This window comes from Ischnura elegans, chromosome 1 (assembly GCF_921293095.1).
Source record: "Ischnura elegans chromosome 1, ioIscEleg1.1, whole genome shotgun sequence".
In the NCBI taxonomy this organism is placed as follows: Eukaryota; Metazoa; Arthropoda; class Insecta; order Odonata; family Coenagrionidae; genus Ischnura; species Ischnura elegans.
Genome location: NC_060246.1, coordinates 33,098,451 through 33,116,517, shown reverse-complemented (window position 1 = coordinate 33,116,517; position 18,067 = coordinate 33,098,451). Strand labels below are relative to the sequence as shown.

The 18,067-nt window shown below is 39.2% G+C and overlaps 1 protein-coding gene across 1 annotated transcript; it reads right to left on the bottom strand.

The window, feature by feature from the left end:
• Positions 1-6,132: 6,132 nt before the first annotated feature.
• On the bottom strand, positions 6,133-17,057 carry LOC124158344 (protein yellow-like). The gene is made up of 2 exons (XM_046533479.1): positions 16,920-17,057; positions 6,133-7,818 (listed from the first exon to the last, which is right to left on the bottom strand). The coding sequence occupies exon 2, from the start codon at positions 7,793-7,795 to the stop codon at positions 6,431-6,433; it is 1,365 nt and encodes a 454-aa protein (XP_046389435.1). The 5' UTR covers positions 7,796-7,818; positions 16,920-17,057; the 3' UTR covers positions 6,133-6,430.
• Positions 17,058-18,067: the final 1,010 nt, after the last annotated feature.

Sequence of the window (18,067 nt, the reverse complement as noted above, 5' to 3'; positions counted from 1 at the left end):
AGGATTCTAGGTCACGCCGAGAGGTTAGGAGCGCGTTTGTGGAGTGGGCGTTGAGGAGGAGGGGCGGGAGGGAGAGGAGAGGGTTAAAAGTGGGAGTGGTTGGGGGAGATGAGCGAAGGGGTATTGGGGGGAGGGATCGAAGATTGTTGAGGGGAAGAAGAGACGAAGATGGTGCGAGGATGAATCGGTAAGGGTGCTCCGAGGGTTATTGACTTGGTAAGCGGGGAGCAGAGTCAACCTCTCCGCCATGATTTCCATGAGGAGCCACAGGTGTCGCAGGGAAATTTAAACCTCACCATCCACGCACGCCCTTTATTTGGGTAAATAACTGCGTGGTTCGTGATACAAAGGTGACATTGCTTGTTATATTAATCTACCTGACATGGACAAATGTTGACCAGTGGATTTTATGGATACTTTGGAGTAAAATTGTCGGTTTCGGTGCGACGGGGTTAAGTCATTGCATGTTAAACTGAAGGTCGTTGGTTCAAGTCCCGCCAGAGTAAAAATTTCATTTCTACAGTTTTGTTACAACTGCCCGATGTTATTTGTTTTAAATGAATGGGGACGGGCAGAATGTTTTGGGTGGGGCGGTTCATTGCTTTTCTCAGCGTCTCGGTGGTAAGCAATACCTCTCGCAATACCTCCACTTCTTGTCAGCGATATTGCCTCCGATGTCTGATATGCGCAGGGGTACGGGCTTTTATCTGTTCATCGACTATTTTAAAATATTTTTTGTCCAGCTTGTGAAGTAAAAACGTTGATTTGATAGCCACCTTAAAGATTACTTTTTCTTTCAACTTTTACAGAAGTTACGGGGAGGTGATAGGGGGGCGGCCGCCTCCCCCGCCCTCCCCTAATCCGACCTTGAGGAATGAGTGGTAATGAAAATGAGCATTCTTTTATTTTCTACCTAAAATGGCTCTATTATCTCGCTGGGGTTTTAAAATTTTAATTGAATGTGTTGTTGCCATTTTGATATGAATAAAAAACATGAATTAAGCAATACTTATTCGAGGCCACGAAGGGACGGCTTTTGTTTTTAATTGATTCCAGCTCTTTAGAACCTTAAGTTTCTATATCAGAAGGGAGAAACTCCCAAATGAAATTCTTAAGAATATTTTTGGGAGTGAAGTTCGGGGATGGTCGTTCAAGGAATGGCCGCTGACTGTAGAATGAGGTGGCCACTGAAAAGAGATGGAATTTAAACTAAGCATATGGAAAAAAAAACGTTCGTTTTGAGTGCATGGTGACCACTTATGTAGATGACCGCTAAAGGTGGCCGTTTAGGCTGGTTTCACTGCATCTGCAAAATGACCCACCCTGCGGCTGGACCAGATGGACCAAGTTGGGAAGTGGATGGTTCGGATTGCGGTGAGTTGGACCGATCCATTGGATCCTGTGGGCGGGCTGTTTTCGTTAAAGGTGTGAGGAAAGGTGGGCCGTCGCCTTTGGGGGAGGGGAGTGAAGAGCTGGTTTTTCTCTTCCCCCGCCCCCTCTCAAAGAGTTAAGACTGGCGTGCCGTGATGAGGCTGGGTTAGTGCGCGCGCCGACAGGGCTGCGTGCGTGTGGGATGCTGGAGGTCGAGGCGATTCTCCTCTCTCCTTACACATCTCTTTTTGCCCCGAGTGGTCGCCCGTGTTAAGTCCTTGACCTGATATGGAACTTCGGCGACGCTCTTCGTTCTTGCCGCTCACCAATGACCGTAAATTTAACGCTAGATAAGGAAAGATTTTTGCTGCAAGAATTACTCACCGTAGCTGCATCTGTTTAATGCCTGCCCCTAGATGGTGCCACTGTAATTAGCTCAGCAATGTGATTCCTTAAAAAAGGTGATAGTTTTTGTGAAGAGCAATCAGCGCATTCGCCAATTTTTTTGTCGAATGGGATTTAGTTTAAAATTACTATACATTAAAAAAATAATTTAAAAATCCACGTTGTTATTCGAACTTTTTTAATTAGATAATAATTTTAAGAAAATTAACTCTCCCTAGGCCCGAAGTCTTATTCAAAACGAAAAACTTGGTGCGCATTCACTTTACCTTTGCGCTAGTTTGATATGAATTCATCACCATGAGATCTGAGATCTTTATCGTTGTAATTTTTACTGAGAAATACTTTGATTTTGAATCTGAGATGCTGACATTGGTGGGTACTACGTTTTTGATTTTGAGCTTGTAATTTTCTGTCTGTAAAATTTAAACGTGAGAAAATAGGTCAAAGGAGAGTGATTTATCTTCTTTTTAAGTTCGAATAAAAACAATACTTTTTCAAATTAATTTTCGATAATTATTGTTATATTTTCGCCATGTTAGTTAGAATAAAGTTGTGGTTTTTATAATAATATTTTCTAAATATTTTGTGATAACTTTATTTAATAATTTGTATCATTTTATAAATCTCTTTTTTAACAACTAGCTTGATCTTTAACATTTTTTCATTGCAGTATGGCCGGAAACAGTTATTTATTAAAGCAGATCGTTAAAATTCATGCTATAGCTGAGCTATAGATAAGTATGTCAATTGCTGAAAATGGCGGCTCGTAGTGCCTATGGAGAACTAGAAATAGCAAAGAAATCATTAATCCGGTTCTGATCTGCACTGAAAGTTTTAAATCGGTGACTAATCAATAAGTTGGTTAAATTGGAATTGAACCTTCGCCCTGAAGAGCAAACGGACAGACAAGTAAATGACTTTATTAAAATGTGGTGATAAATAGACCGTATTTTTCTGTTTTTGGAACCTTATCGTCCTTCTCGATCTATTCCCTGTGAATAATCGTGGCCCTGAACCATTTCGCGGATGTACTGTAGACGTCACGCGCTCCTGCCGTGCGGGTCACCGCTTATCCTCACTCCTCGATCACGCGAATCGGTTTCAAGCGAGTAGGTACTGAGCGGGGGAGGGGATAGTGAAAATAGTGATAGAGGGAAGAGTGTTGAGTAGACGAGGGAGAGGAATGAATAGAATTGGATTTTAGATAGAATTAATGGGAGGAGGCCTTATTGGGGATATAAGAGGGATGCCCATGAGGGAGGGGTAACAGGCAGAATACTTCTTAAATACTCCATGGAAATTAACCTTTATCGCTAAAATACTTTAATGATAGTATCATCAAAAGGTAATACCAATAGGAAATAAAAAAAAGTAACTCAAGAGTTTGATCAGTTTTCTTTACGCCTGTTTTTTTTCTCTCATCCTCACTCGTCCTTTTCTCCAATTCACCCTATCCTCTTCCCCAGCATACTTGCATCCATTTTCATCAAAAGTTAATGCTGAAAAAGTAAAGTGCCAACAGTGTAATGAGATCATATCAATAACAGCAACATCTTTCTAAATAGATCATTCGCATGGTGAAAGAAGCGAGCCACTAACTACTACGCATTTAATTAAAAATTATATATTTATTATAGGTGGTATTATGAAATGTAACTTGATGGATAAGAAAACTGTGGGTGCATCATGCGTATGTTAATTATGCACTAATGATGTACCTGAACCCTTTTTCATGGTGTTTGAAATGTAATTCATATCAATGGATCAGTTTATATCGTGTGCGTTCTGCCGTTTATATATTCCTCATTTTCCTGGTAGAACGTTTCTATAAAATTTCCATAAGTTAGAAAAAAGATACCATGAATATTTGCTTCTTAATTTATCTTATTCATTGACCTATCAGTATCCTAACTACTTATGGATTTAACCGACTTTGCTCATTATTATTTTTAATTTAATATGCCCGAATTAGTGGCTCACTTCTTTCACAAAGCTAAGGATTTATGTAGCAAGGCGTTGCTTTTATCGATATGATCTCATTATGCTTACCCTTTGGAATCTTCATTTGTTAATTCTTGACATTTCACTAAATAAACTTAACGATTTTAATGAATGCTTTGATATCTGCTTTAAAGGATTAGTTTTTATTTCAAATTAGATTTGTATTAATTTAAACGAGGCATGTTATTGCCTTAGCCAATAAAGTGCCTAATTCAACTTAAATTTCATTCGTTGAGTAGGAATCAGGGAAGGTCCAAGCAAGCCCATTCTGGAAGGTTGAATGACTCGGGAATCAAACCCACGGTCAAAGGTTTGGTGTTCAAGAGGTGATATGTTAATATCTCCTTGACCATCGATAAGTTTTTGATTTTCCAATTTGAAGTAATTTAGGGACATACCTATAACTATTTCACGAAAATTTATCGTATCTCTCTGCTCATCTTTATTTCTAAAACGGTTTGAGGATTATAGAATTAATATTATATTTAGATATATTTCAATTTGAATAATGTGTCCTAAGGATAACAAAAATTAGTGCCTACGTTATCAGTGTAATGCCTGTTGTTTGTATTCGGTATGTGTAAATGGCTCTTTCAATTCGTGTTCTTAGATTGCCAGTTAAGTGCCTTGTGGTTTTTAGTACGGCCTATATTACACTCGTGAACTCAATTATTTCCTCTTCGGGAACATTTAAAAAACTATCTATATCGATATTAATTCGCAACTTATTGGAATATCATGAATATGGCTACAACATGACATAATAGCGTGGTCTATTATAGAGGGCAATTGTCAAATTATTTTTTGTAATTTTCATGTATATTGTAACTAATAACCTATGCATTTTGGTATAACATGTTAGAAGTCTATGTCTTCATTATAGATGAAATTATCTTATGCGTTTAAGTGAATGACTATTTGGAGACAAAATATGGTGGCATTATTACTCCAGGCGTTATAATATCTCTTTTGAAAGCTTTTAATTTCAAATCATTGTCAAATTTAATGTTAACTTTCATAGTTATTTCAAAGAATATTTTTGAAACGTGTTTCAATATCTGTTTCGCCTATAACAGAAACTTAGGGTTAATGCGTTCAACCCGAATTTGGCGGGTCATAATGTTTGTGCCACTAATTCAGACGCTCCATAATAATTTTGGTTGAATAAGGAATATAAAAGAAGGGAGGCTAAGAGGGCCTGGTAACCTCCCCGAAATGAGGAAATTATTTAAGGTAGGGTTATCTTGGTACTTTCTGTGCATATTCCCGTGCTATCGTGGTTACTTTGATTTTAATTTATTAATTAAATTAATTTATTAAGTTCATATTTTTATTAACATTAATTATCATGGACAGTCCTTATTTACCATTACTTAACGTGAACTTGTATTTATTTCCCACCTAAACATATTTTATGTCCTGATTTATGCGATTTACAATTGAGCTTGTATCACGAGAGTTATACTTCAATTGAAAACAATTTGATGGGTGTCAGTGACCTACGTAAGCAAAAAAGTGTAAGAAAACATTTTCTCGATGGAAAAAACTACCATACATCGAGAAAACAAATCTCATGGAATGCCATGTTGAGATGCGGTTTTCGTGAACGCGAACTTTTCGAGGTGCTTGACACCCTTGCAAGTGGTCCGCAGGACCAATTGCCAATGAATTAGGAGCATTGAATGAGATGGGGAAATTCTTATTTTTATGCAGTTCTTAATGTGCTGCCATAAACCAGCCTAATCCATGAGCATTGAATTTGGTGATGAGCAACGCAATGAGGAAGTATAGGAACTGCTTAAAAGTAAAGTAAGTTGAAGGTGCATGCCGTACATGCCATTTATATCTGCGATCCGCGGACTTCCGAAGGGTGGTTGTTGCATCCTTAAAGAATGTATGGGCAGTTTCAATATTTTTGATTTCACCTTTATTCTCTGTGTTTGACACGTACCATAGCTATACTAATAGGTTACGCTAAATGTTTTAGCCACGCTCGCTTTGTCCAAGAGAATGGAAAATATAAATGCAATTGAATCCATATCTCTTTGATCCTTGAGAATAATTCTGGAACGTCAAACGTTCCAATTTTATAGATGGAGCGAGGAGCGCATGCCTTACCTTCTCTTAATCATTCCATCCGCGATTATAGAATGGTTTCTGTTCCCACATTCCTTCGATAAGCCTTACCGTCCGTCATTGAATCCAATAAACATGGTGCGAATCATTTACCGGAGTTTTACTGTGATTGGTGACAGGGAAGTCACTACCTTAATGCCCGATTGAAAAATGTTTGATAACCCTTAAGGGGAGTGTAGCAATTCTGGCAGATTGAATGGAAACACTGAGAAACAAACATTAAAATTAGACAATTTATTAACAACAATACCTAATTTGTACTGATTGCCATTCATAGGCACACATATACAGGGAAAGTCTTTCACAAGCTTATTAAATAGAGGTTTCTGAAAATTGAAACAAATTTCTATAAAGAGGTATTCACCTGATTTCAAAGTTAATCAAGCTTCTAGTCCCTTGAAAGCTCTAAAGACTGGACAACCCCTTCAATGGAATGATACGCTGCTGACTGATGAAGAGTGAGAGGACTGACTGCGAAGAAATCCATTTCCGTAGCCAACGATGTCTACAACATCGTCTACAAATCGCAGCCGAAGCGTGCTGGCAGGTCTTCGACGGAAGGAATAAAGTCTGGATGGCAGGAGTTATCTTTAATAGCATCCTCAACAGGCAGAGCCAGGATCCTGAAGTTGTATTCACTCTTATCCAGCTCTCCGTACAGGAATGCTTGTAGCTTGTTGGAGAGGACCCACAGGTTTTGCTTACCCTGTGTCCTAGTCTGTCTCCTCCTCTTAGACGATGTCTGAGTTCCGGTGAAGCCATCCATTCCTCCTTGATCGACCTTCAGATCGTTGGGGAAGACCAAAGTTTCGTCGCTGATATCGACCTCTCCCAGGTACGGGGCTCTGTAGGGAAACTTGGAGTTCCAGCAACCCACTGCGTTTCTAGTTACCAGGTTGTAGAAAAGAATGCCGTCCTTGTCCATGGCCGAAGCTGAAGAGTGCCCATTCTGTCCTCTGCTCCCCAAATACTTGAATGTATCAGAAAAGGAATTGGCCAGGCTCGAGTTGCGGACGGTGGAGGCGGGAACTGCGAATTCCTTGTCGCTGGACATGGCATGGAAGTACAACATCCTGTCGTTCGTTGTAGTGTCGACTGGTCCCATGGCCACGGTGAAGAGTCCGTCGGTCCAGTGGAAGGTGTAACCTCCAACCGTGTACTTGCAGTGGAGAGGGTCCGGCAAGAAGAAATCGTGGTTTACCCTCCAGCTCTTGTCGTGCTTAAAGCTGTAGACAACCAGGCCAGACCTCCAGACGTCGGACATGTAGGCGTAAGCTTCGTCGCAGATCGGTCTTCCGTTTCGGTCGTTCCTAATGTCGACGGCGACGTTGGTGAAGAAGGAGCCATCCTTCAGGTCTGCTTCAGGGAATCTGAACCGCCTGACCAACGTGTCGTTCTTGAGGTCGAAGACGAGGACTTGCGGGGGACAAAGCTGCTGGGGATCAACGACTACGTTGTACTTGCCGGCATCCATCACCCAGAGGCGGCCGCAACTGTCGGCCATGGCTCGGAAGACCGAGGTGAAGGCATCGCAGCCCGAATTTTCTCGGTTCCACTCCCAGTTGGGATAGGGGTTGAGCAGGGGAGTGGTGGGTGGGGCGTTCAGGTCGGAGGGACGCTGGACGTAGGCTAGGGTGGCTGGGCTTCCGGTCTTCCACCTCGGCAGGGTGATAAAGATCCTGTCGCCGTAGACCTCCAAACCAAGTGGTAGGGTGTTCTCTTGGTGAAATCGACCGGTTTGGATGGCCCTGGTGCGTTCCTCGTTAGACCGGAACATGAAGTCCAATTGCTTCCACCGAAGGACCTCCTTCATTTTGGCGGGAGTGGCGAGCGGAAGCAAGGCTAGCGTCATCAGCGCTAGCGATAGAGCCTTGTTGACCATTTTGGATGAGGTTATGCTCCTATCTGAGAAAAAAGAAGAGAACTTTGCGTTATGAATTGCTTCCAATAGCTCCTTTCGTACAAATAAACAGAGAAAGGCTAAACGCCGCCAACATTGTTCAGTGTAAGGAATGTAGATTAGAAATAGAAATTTGATTTATAAAAATGGAGTTTAATCAAACTCAGAGTGTCTTTTATGAGCAAATTATCACTAAATTAGGAAAAGAGAGGAAAAATGGATTGCTTTTTAACTTTACTAAAACTGATGACTATAAATTATAAAGATGACGATAGATATAAATATCGGAATTATAAGCTTGCACTTGGTGACGAATAAGAATGTTCCTACTGCCTGTAGTCCTTGCGTGAAGGTTGTAAATGTGTGATACCTAATTGAGGCCTCATACCGTTGAAGAGGAGTGAAAATAAACTAGGAAACTAGCAAAGTCACTGAATTGGTTAAAGAAATAGCTTTCATTAATATTACTAGATTTTCAACACATACGCTGATTTATAAAATATTCCTTACTTTTAATGCCAACTTATTCCATTTGAAAATTTATTATGACCGTTAAGGTGATGCATATTGCAAGTCTTCTGTCAACGAGAGATTGGGGAGGGGTTGGGTGGTGTGTGGATTCCCTAAACTCGTAATATTTTTGTCAATTCCTTCGCATCGGGGGACCATAACTTCTTTAAGCAATCAATAAATTTAGTTCGGATAATACTGAAATTTATGGTGATCGTTGGTTTTTACCGAAGCGGAAGTGGATATTAAGGCTGGGTCTCCGTACTTGTCAGTCTATGAAATTCACCTCTTTTTGGAATATTAAAAAAATAGGGATCTGTCGGAAGTACTTAATATTATCCGATGATAAATAAATTTTAAATCTGAAACCCTGAAATCAGTACACAACTTTTGATAGTTTGGAAAACGTGAGACAGTAAGTCCCCCCGGACTAATTTTCACCTCCAACATGCCTCCCTCTCTAAGGGGAGCATGTCGGCCAGTCGCCACAAGGGGAAAAAGTCGGGGGGAGTTAAGCCCCGAAAGCCGAACGTGGCACGAAAAATCCAATCCCTCACGCTAACAGGCAATGTCAAGGCTTAGGGAAAAATAAGCGATTTGTGCATTGCGTTAATAAATGAAATTAGGAACAGTCCTAATTAATCTGTGATAATTAAATATCCTATAGCGGGTTGAGATAAAGAAGTATATTTAATAGCGTAGGTGTAGTCGTGACACTTACAAATTCAAACTAATATTGTCTGGTCACGATTTTGTTTTGAGGTTTATATTCATTATTTCTCCTTGAAATTATTTTCGTTGTTTTACTCGTATTTACTCTGCATAAAGAACTTGAACTGTCCTTACGAAATGGTCAAATAGAATGCATATTATTATTTACTGTTTATTGGAAAATTGTGACAATATTGTACAAAATAAAAATGTATGGTGCAGATTTCACTCAATAACCCCGCACGTACACTTTACCGGATAGGCAGAAGTTGCGATGAATTTAAATGAATTTCCGTAGCCATAATATTTGAAGTATTGCAGTGCAATAGATAATAAAATGAAAAAAAATATGAAGGCTTTGCGAACTGTCGGCTGAATGAAAAGCTCCCATTAACGCCAACGCTACGACTCATATTCCGTCTTCTATCCCAGAGGGTGGGGAGAGACTTTCTCGGAAATCCTGGGACAAAATAGATCCTTATTCACGACTTGAGGTCCGATAAAAATTCAACGCTTTGCACCATCCAGTCTACAATCATTGATTACAGTAAATGCGTTTTTATAATCTGTGTTTGCGTATATGACGTGCGTTACATGGTATGTGTTTTTCTAGGCTTAAGTTTTTAATAATATATATTCCTGTCGGAAAAATTGACATTACGTCCGCTTTGATCGCATGATTTATTTCATGTGATACCGCCATATTTTCATGGGTAAAGGATGAAAGTAGTTGAACCGACTAGATAAAAAAAATATTTGATGACCTGATGTGTACTACTGGGAAAAATAGTTGCAGAGGGAATACAGAGAAAAGATAGAATGAACAATTACATGAATGTTTCAATTGAATGTCTTTTTCATCTTGAACATTTTGACTCGTAGAGATCTCTTTTTCTGGTTCCCATGCTATCGTTTTTTTTTTTTGAAAGTTCTGCTATTATATTTTTTCCACATACTATTAATGCTGGAGGATTTATCCAAATATGAAGTAGAAAAAATGATAACTCAAATTATAAATTCTAAGGAAATCATCCCTCTTAAAATCATATATATTTTGTTAAATAAGATATTAGTTGTAATATTTAACCCTAATCTGATAATATGTAGCCCTGAATGTGTATAAGCTCGATATTTTTAATGAAGAATAATATGTAAAAGAAGAGGTCGAGAAAGAAAAAAATAATTCCGTAATTAAGAGAAAATATCTGGCACTACTTGATGGAAAAACTTTTCGTGCTGAAGGCGTTATTGAGGATTTGAGCCCTTTTTAAGTTTTCCTTACTAATCTTTAATGAAGGAAAAAACTCGGGAGGTGTTGACTGTTTACTTTAGTGCGCCCACGATGTCGCAAACTAGCCGTAATGACGGCGGCCCCTATCTTTTAACACAAGAAAATCCTCGCAAATTTCGTCGGAAATGGCGGAGCGGCCGAATCGAACGATAATATTTCACAATTAGTGAGACTTGAAACGCAGCGACGTAAAACTTTGTCGGGATGTCGGAAAGATAGGCTTTCTTCTTTTGGTGGCGCGATTTTTCGGATTATCAGTCAAGCGTGAAGATGAAAATACGGAAGTAATTTATTCCTGCTCGGCGGAACAGCAAACTCATTTTACAGACTCTGAGAACGGAAGAAATAAAAATAAATCAGGTGCGCGGCATGATGAACCAATGAAATAGCCACCAGTGCTGTGGTACCAACTTTCGATCCCTTCAGGATGAAGTGTGATGCAATCGCTGTGTATAATTAATTTGTGGAAAAAATTAGAAATATTTGTGATCGAAAGTACCTACGCATTGATTTTTGTGCAGCATTTCCAACTATGGTTAATGTTGTTAGGTGATACACGTGGTGGGGATAATTCTGACACCCTCTATTGAATCTAGAGAAGTACAGCTATTTGAAATCCAAATATAAATGCAGGTAAATGAGGCTAGATAATGATTGAAGTTAACGAAAAAAATGACATTTTCCATTAGCAATCATTGCGACCATAGACCAACTTAGGCTTTGAAAACAAATGTTAGCCCTGAATGAATTTGAAAGGAAGTAAAAAACCTTTTGTTCTCAATATTCTCATCAAGCATTCACATTGGGTGTCTCCTAATATTCCCTCCCGCTGACCACCGAGCTGAGTTTTTTCTTTTTATTTGATTGGCCTTTAAAATTCTCATAATAATCATCGTACGTTGAGTTCCTGATGCCTCCAGAAAGCTCTTTGTAGAAATATACTGTAATAAGCTGTGAATATCCAGAGGAATTATTATATTTTGAATCTGAATTGGTCGAAACATATCAGAATGTGCTCTATTCTTTTGTTTTACTTTAAAATGTACCTACGCATTGATTTTATGTAGCATTTCCATAGTGATAACTATGGTTAATGTTGTATTTTTGTAATAAACAGTTGTGTTAGATAAATACACCGATTATTATCCTGATAGTTGCTCTTTCATGGTCATTGTAGAATGAGGCACTGGCCCTATAGTCATTCATTAGTTATCGCGAAGTTGCTAGGTTCATTGAATTTTTATTTGTGCTGTTTTCTCGTTCTCATAGCCGAAAGAAGTTATTCCTACGAGATATTCTTTGGTTTCTGGAAAGCTTTAACCAGATCTTGAAATCCTGATAACATTAGGTCTGTGAATAAAAAGTTTTTTTTGTAAAATGAACAATTTTGAGCCAGGGAATTTAGAGCCGAACTAACCAATTGCATGTAACCTTTTTTTACATTTTATTATCTGTAATGACTCGCCTTATTAATTGCGCAATCTTAGTTTTAAATTACTGTAATTGGAATCCCCACCTGTAGTTTGGAATGACGTTCACCAATTCTCGTTACCAAATAAAATAATACAAGGTGAGCGCAGATGTTTAATTTTTTCATATTAAAGCTGCTGTGACTAATGTAATACCTTGATTATACTCATTTTACTACTATATTTCAAGTTGTGCAGTGTGGGAACAGTGAAGTTATACTCATTAGTTTTAAATATGATGAGCATTTTGGTTTTCAGTTTGGTTCACTCGAGAGCTCGAGATTTTTCCTATCTCAAATCAGGTTTTTTAATGTGAGTACATGGGTGTTCCCTGATCCTGTTTCGAGAACAAGTTTGTTTTGCGGGCCAAGGATGACAGCAGAAAATTCGAATTTTTCCGATGGAATTTTATTCGTGACGGGTGGTGAAGAAAAAATATTTTATTTTGAATGACAAACATCACACAACACCCAGTGCGTTATAATTATCGGATACTATTAAAATTTTGCTCCTTTTCCAGTGTGACATATTTCGCCGAGGATAAAATTTTAGCCTGTGCTACCCGTAAACATTAGCTCCAAAATTGTGTTAGACAATTGACTTTTACTTTCGTTATGAATGTAGCTACAGATTACTGATGGTTTAGTGTTGCAAACTTAAGTTTACTAATAATTATCGTGGAGGCTGTGGAATTGCGAGATTGCTATAGCTAAATACTTTTGGTGAATATTTCCGAATATATGCTCCAATGCATCCAACGTAATTTGACCTTACATCCTCCGCCTAAGGAATATTACCTGTTTCGTCGCCTTTATGGCGAGCCCATATTGGGAATATAAACTGGACTGGCTGGATACCAAGTTTAAAAAAATCTATCCATGTCGCTAGACTTGTTCCAAGACAGTAAACACCTTGACTTCCACCGTACACGAATCCTTTCGGCCGAAAGGTTTTTCTTCACCCTGCAGTCTCCCTATTGTTCTTTTGCGCGCGTTAGAATCATAAAGATTAAAAAATTAAGAATGAAACTATTCTTTAGCTTCTAAAAGAGATTGATAGTTATCTTAGTAGATTTCAGTGTCAAATCACCCTAGATCTTACAGAACAAAAATTTACACCAAGCAATATCGAGAAAGAAGCAACTAATTTTATTTATCACTGCGCAAATGCCTACTTCTATACTTATAATGTTATACATGAAGTACACCGTCACGCTCTAGGTTTCAATGGAGGCTTGTAGTAGGAATCAATAGCAAAACTTTATCCTCATTGAATAAGTCTTTATTTCTGTACGTTTTGTCTTCATTAGTTACTTAAGCAATAAACTTATTAAGAAATCTGTGTATATATAAATGAAAGCGGTTATTTTTTATTGAAATGAACGTGAAAAAGGTATGAAGATAATGAAACTATTAAATTCAATTTCTCCATTTTTTGAAAGGATGTCTATGCTGTAATGGCAGTCGAAAAGACTATAATTTTAGGCAACAGTTATTCACTGCTAGGATATGTTAATGCTGAAAGATTACGTTAATATAAGTTTAACTATACTCAATATCTACTGCTGTGTGAGAGTTGTCCATTACAACATAGACTGGATAAAAATAAAGTTACCAACAGCATTTGAAATGCTGGATGCCTTCATCGTGCTTTTTTTCTGAAGACACCGCTCATTGAAACATTATTAATATTTAAAATCTTTCCAAGGAATAGTGAGTTTGAGTGTAAATCACGGTCAACTGCTAGTTCAACTTTTAGTACAAGCATTTAGTATTGACGAATTCTGAAAGAAAGTCCGTTTTCTGAGTGCGTTACATTTGATTAGAAAATTCTAAAATTGCTTTCGGATGTTAAATGTCTGTAAATTGCCATCGTTTTTTAAAAAATCAACAGGTTTTGTGCAAGTTTGTGAGAAAATGTTATTACAATTCGACTTGTACGCCATGAAGTTGCATGCATTGCTCTTGTTGGATATAATTAAGTATTTACGGCCGATTATTTCATATTCTTAATGTGTTTATTGTTTCAAATATCTTGACTAATCGCGTAAATCTAGCCCTCGTGGTGTTCCTCCGAAGGTCACTGGCAGGAAGCCTCTGGCTGCTGCTGCCACCTGGTGAGGTAGCAGCATGTCGCCAGAGAGGTCACAAATGCCTGTGCGCGGTCGTTGAAATTCCTGGTGGAACGTTCACAATGCGCTTGAAAGGAATTATCGAAAGATCTACATTATCGTCACTATCCATGGGCAGGGGGTAAAACAATCCTTTCAAAATGCGAATGTAGAGGAAAATAACTATAAGTTTTGAAGTTATCCTCTATTGTAAAATATATTGGGTTCTTATGAAACTAATGCCAACGTAAAAAATGCCTCATGGTGTTACTGATAATACTATTGCCGCAGACGTATTGCCGCTGATGGCGTGATTCTACGTTTTTGTTACGAAATATTTTTCTCTAAACATCAAGTAGATGTGGAATATGCTGTTTAACAAAACGTGTACCTATAAACGAGTTGAAAGGAATAAAGTGTGAAATTCTTTTATCATCCTATGTCACTCATCCTCACTTGTGGAGCATAAAAGGAAAGCATTATCCTTGATCGATTCTTGCTCTTATTCTGATAAGAAAAAGTGAATGTAATAGTATTAATGTCCATAATAGCCCTCAAATTATGGAAGCTGCAAGGGACAGGGTGAAACCACTTTAGTATTGACATATGACTGGCGCATTTCTTTCTTGTTACGAAATTCATAATGGAAGAATAAGGAATCGGTATTATTACTCGATTTTCGATATTGGGCAAGAGCATGTCAAGCAATAGCTTTCACTCCTGATGTAACGATATTTCGGCAGTCGACCGATTTAGGATTTTCGAGGCGATCAGTGGCAATAGGTTGTTCGGGTCTGGGGGTCGACGACCAACAGGCAAATTTCTCAGTCTGGAAACGAGTATTCGGCTAGTGACGAACCGGGCGTCTAAATCGACGAATTCTTTATGGAATGTGCACAGTTTTTTGTTTGGATTGGTATAGCTTCGGAGTAGTCACCCAAGAAAAGAAAATTAATGACCAAGAATGTATATGTATGATCAGTGACGTTAAAGATAATTCTGTTGTAGCAATAGGTGGTCACGTTTATGTGACCCACTAGGGTAATGCTAAAGTAAAAATAATAGTAAAATTAACGCAGCTTTAAAGTATTTTTCTAGTGATCTAAGAATTTAGTCTGAAAAAAAAACTCGTAAAAATATTTAGTCTACAAAGAGCGTCAAAATCCATACATTTAAATATAATACTTGCTACGCTACTTCATCGAATTGTTTTATTTTATCCTAACCTAAGAAAGTGATTCTATCGGATAAATAATGTTCCATGTCATTTACTTGAAACCTTAAGTCTAATCGATGTGAAAAATGATTACATACAACAGCAGTTTAAAAGTAAATTGAATTGAATGACAGTGGCCCAGTGGCGATACGTTGCTGGGATACGTTGGGATACGTTTCGACGATACGTTACTGGGTTAAAATGACGGTAAAAGTATTATAGATGCGAGGTCTTGAATAGTGAATACATTTTAAATTGACTGTTTAAAGATAAGTGAAAACCAAGGCTTTAAAAAAAATATGTATGTAAATATGTCTTAGCCTTGACGGGATTAATTCCGTATCTTTATTTCAATATTCTGTAACTTTTTAAACTACAGGGTTGTTTGATTCCTCAATTAGTCTGAAGAGCAATTAGAACAAGTTTATACCCAAGTGGCATGCAATATTTAAGTTAAAGTCAACGTTAACTTTTTCTTTCATAGATGTATTCCCAATTAAGATCGGTATATTGGCCAATTTTTCGAGTATTTCTGTAAGGACAGGAATGAAATATTCAGATATGGTCTACGCTTAGGTTTTCTTAAAAGTAATTAAATGACCTTACCGCATAGGAAGTGACTTGCAATTCAAGAAGAAAATATTTTTCTTTAACGATCGGTTCGATCGAATTGCCGTGTATTAACGATTCACATCTCGCGATTGTCGCGGAAGATCTGAATCATCACACACGGGTATGTTGCAAGCCGGTGGTGTTTTATTGACGGCTATCTGGCTGTAGCGTGGCGGAGAGTTGTGAAAGAGTGTGAAAGGATGGTATGCCGCTGTCTTGAGCGTGAATGAAAGTAGTATGCCGGCAAATCACGCCTGTTAGAGAAGCTGGTGATAGAAACGTTGAAGATATATTCGAAAAGAATGGCAACTAACCATGAATCGGTATTCGCATACCGTGAAATGATAAAATAGAAGTGAAAGATAACGGGACAGTCTGCTAATATTTAGGATATATGATTTCATGAATGAAGTCAAACTTTACGCGATTCCACTGGCACCTATTGTCATTATTATGACAGTAAAATCTCTTATACTTTTTCAAGGTGAATTATCTCGCGGGGATGCAACACCATAGATAATGAGAGTGACGACACTAACTTCAGAATGCCCGGTAGTGACTGATTGGATCATTAAAAACAAACATTGGTAAACATTTAACATAAAGAGTTGAAGTCTAATAAAATAAGGTTTCATTCTTGCGTTCAAACTTTTCTCTTTCATACAAGGGATATTTTCTGCGAAAATAGTCATGCAAATCACAACATCGCCCAATGTGGAATTATATTGAATATCATGTCTGGAAAACTGATGGAATAACTCGTCGATCAAATGGGAAAATAAACCGTTAAGTAAACCCTACGGCATCACCGCAGCGTTCATTAGCATACAAGTGTAAAACAGAGGTTAGCTACCACTTGCAGGACAGTCCTTCCTCAGGGATCACTCTCTGATATCAAAGAAACAGCTTTTAAGTTCATTAGGTCGAATGCGATTGTAAACAGCAACGCCTATTTAACTGCTGAGAAGATTGTCGCACGGAATAATGTGCATTTCAGCTGCCTCCGTGGGGTCATGAGGAGCGATGTCGTAATTCACTTTCCACAACACAACATTCGAGGAGAGATATGACGGGCGAAAGTCCTCTGGACCGTTCTCGACCACGAAATAAAAAATAACCAATAAACTCGCTCGGTCACTGACTGGTGGATCATCCCGAAATGGTCGTTGGAGGGCCGTGCAACCTACCTGTTGGGATCAGCAGTCGGCGTCGTCGTCAGCTAATGTCCTTCCCGGTGTCTCTCCGAGAAAATTGCCTCCGTCCTTTGGAGGTTCAGGCTCAATCCTCTTGCTCAGTAGTCGGAGGAATGAATGGGTAGCGAGTTGGCCCAAGAGTCCGTATTTATGGGTTCGAGCGTTAAGGGAGCGAAATGTGGCGGAGGGAGGAGTAGGAGGGGGAGGATTGGAAGGGGAGTGGAATGGTGGAAGTCCCCGGGATGAGAGGGAAGGGCGATTGTTTGGGGGGGGGGGAGGTAAGGGGGAGAATGGACGGGGCGTTTCCTGAAGAGGGAATGTGGAAGGAATCGGTCGAAGGAGAGAGAGAGAGGACGCTTGCAGGGAAGGGGGGTGTGGGAATAAGATTGGGGGGGGGGGGGGAAGAAAATGAGGGGCCGTGAGGAGCAGAGAGAGACTCGATGGAGTGTGGGTCGCCTGGAGGCAGTGAGCGGAGGAGAGTGACGGCCAGGACGCGGTTAATGAGGACTGAGGGGGATTGAGGGAGAGGGGAGATGACGCGCTGTGTATGCGGAGCAAGTCGTCCCTCCCCCTTCCCTCACTTACCGTCCTTTTCGCGATGCCATCTTATTTTCGGGAATCCTTCGCTATCCCAATTTTCCGACTCTTGACGTCCTAGCTCTCTTTTTCCATCACTTTTCTTTTCCGATCCCACCTTGCGATTCTGAGAATTTAAAGAAGCGATTAAAATGCGGGGGATTCCCTGTCAAACTGAGCCGAGTGCTGTGCTCGCCCATCAATAACGGAAGAGAAAGAAGAACTTGACGCTAGAAAGGCGATTGGTTGGTTGAGAATTCTCTTCCGTCGTAAGGAAGTGTGCCTCATTATGTATTTGTCATGGCTGTTGTCGGCAAAATTATTCGGGGGTAGGATGTTTCGAGAAGGGGGTAAATTTCGGCGGGAGATAGGGGGTTCATTTGGTGGGAAAACATTTACAAGCGTATCTCCTGTACATTTTAGGGAGGTTTTAAACTCCATATTCCCTCATTCGCTACGTCCTTGATGTTTTTGATTTAAATGTATTAAATGAGTAAATATCGCATGCTTACTGTATGATCGGGAAAACTACCCCTGTCGAACACTCATGAGATGTATTGTAGGAC

Bases quoted from the DNA above. Each gene is read 5' to 3' on its own strand.
- LOC124158344 (XM_046533479.1), bottom strand. From the start codon at position 7,795: ATGGTCAACAAGGCTCTATCGCTAGCGCTGATGACGCTAGCCTTGCTT.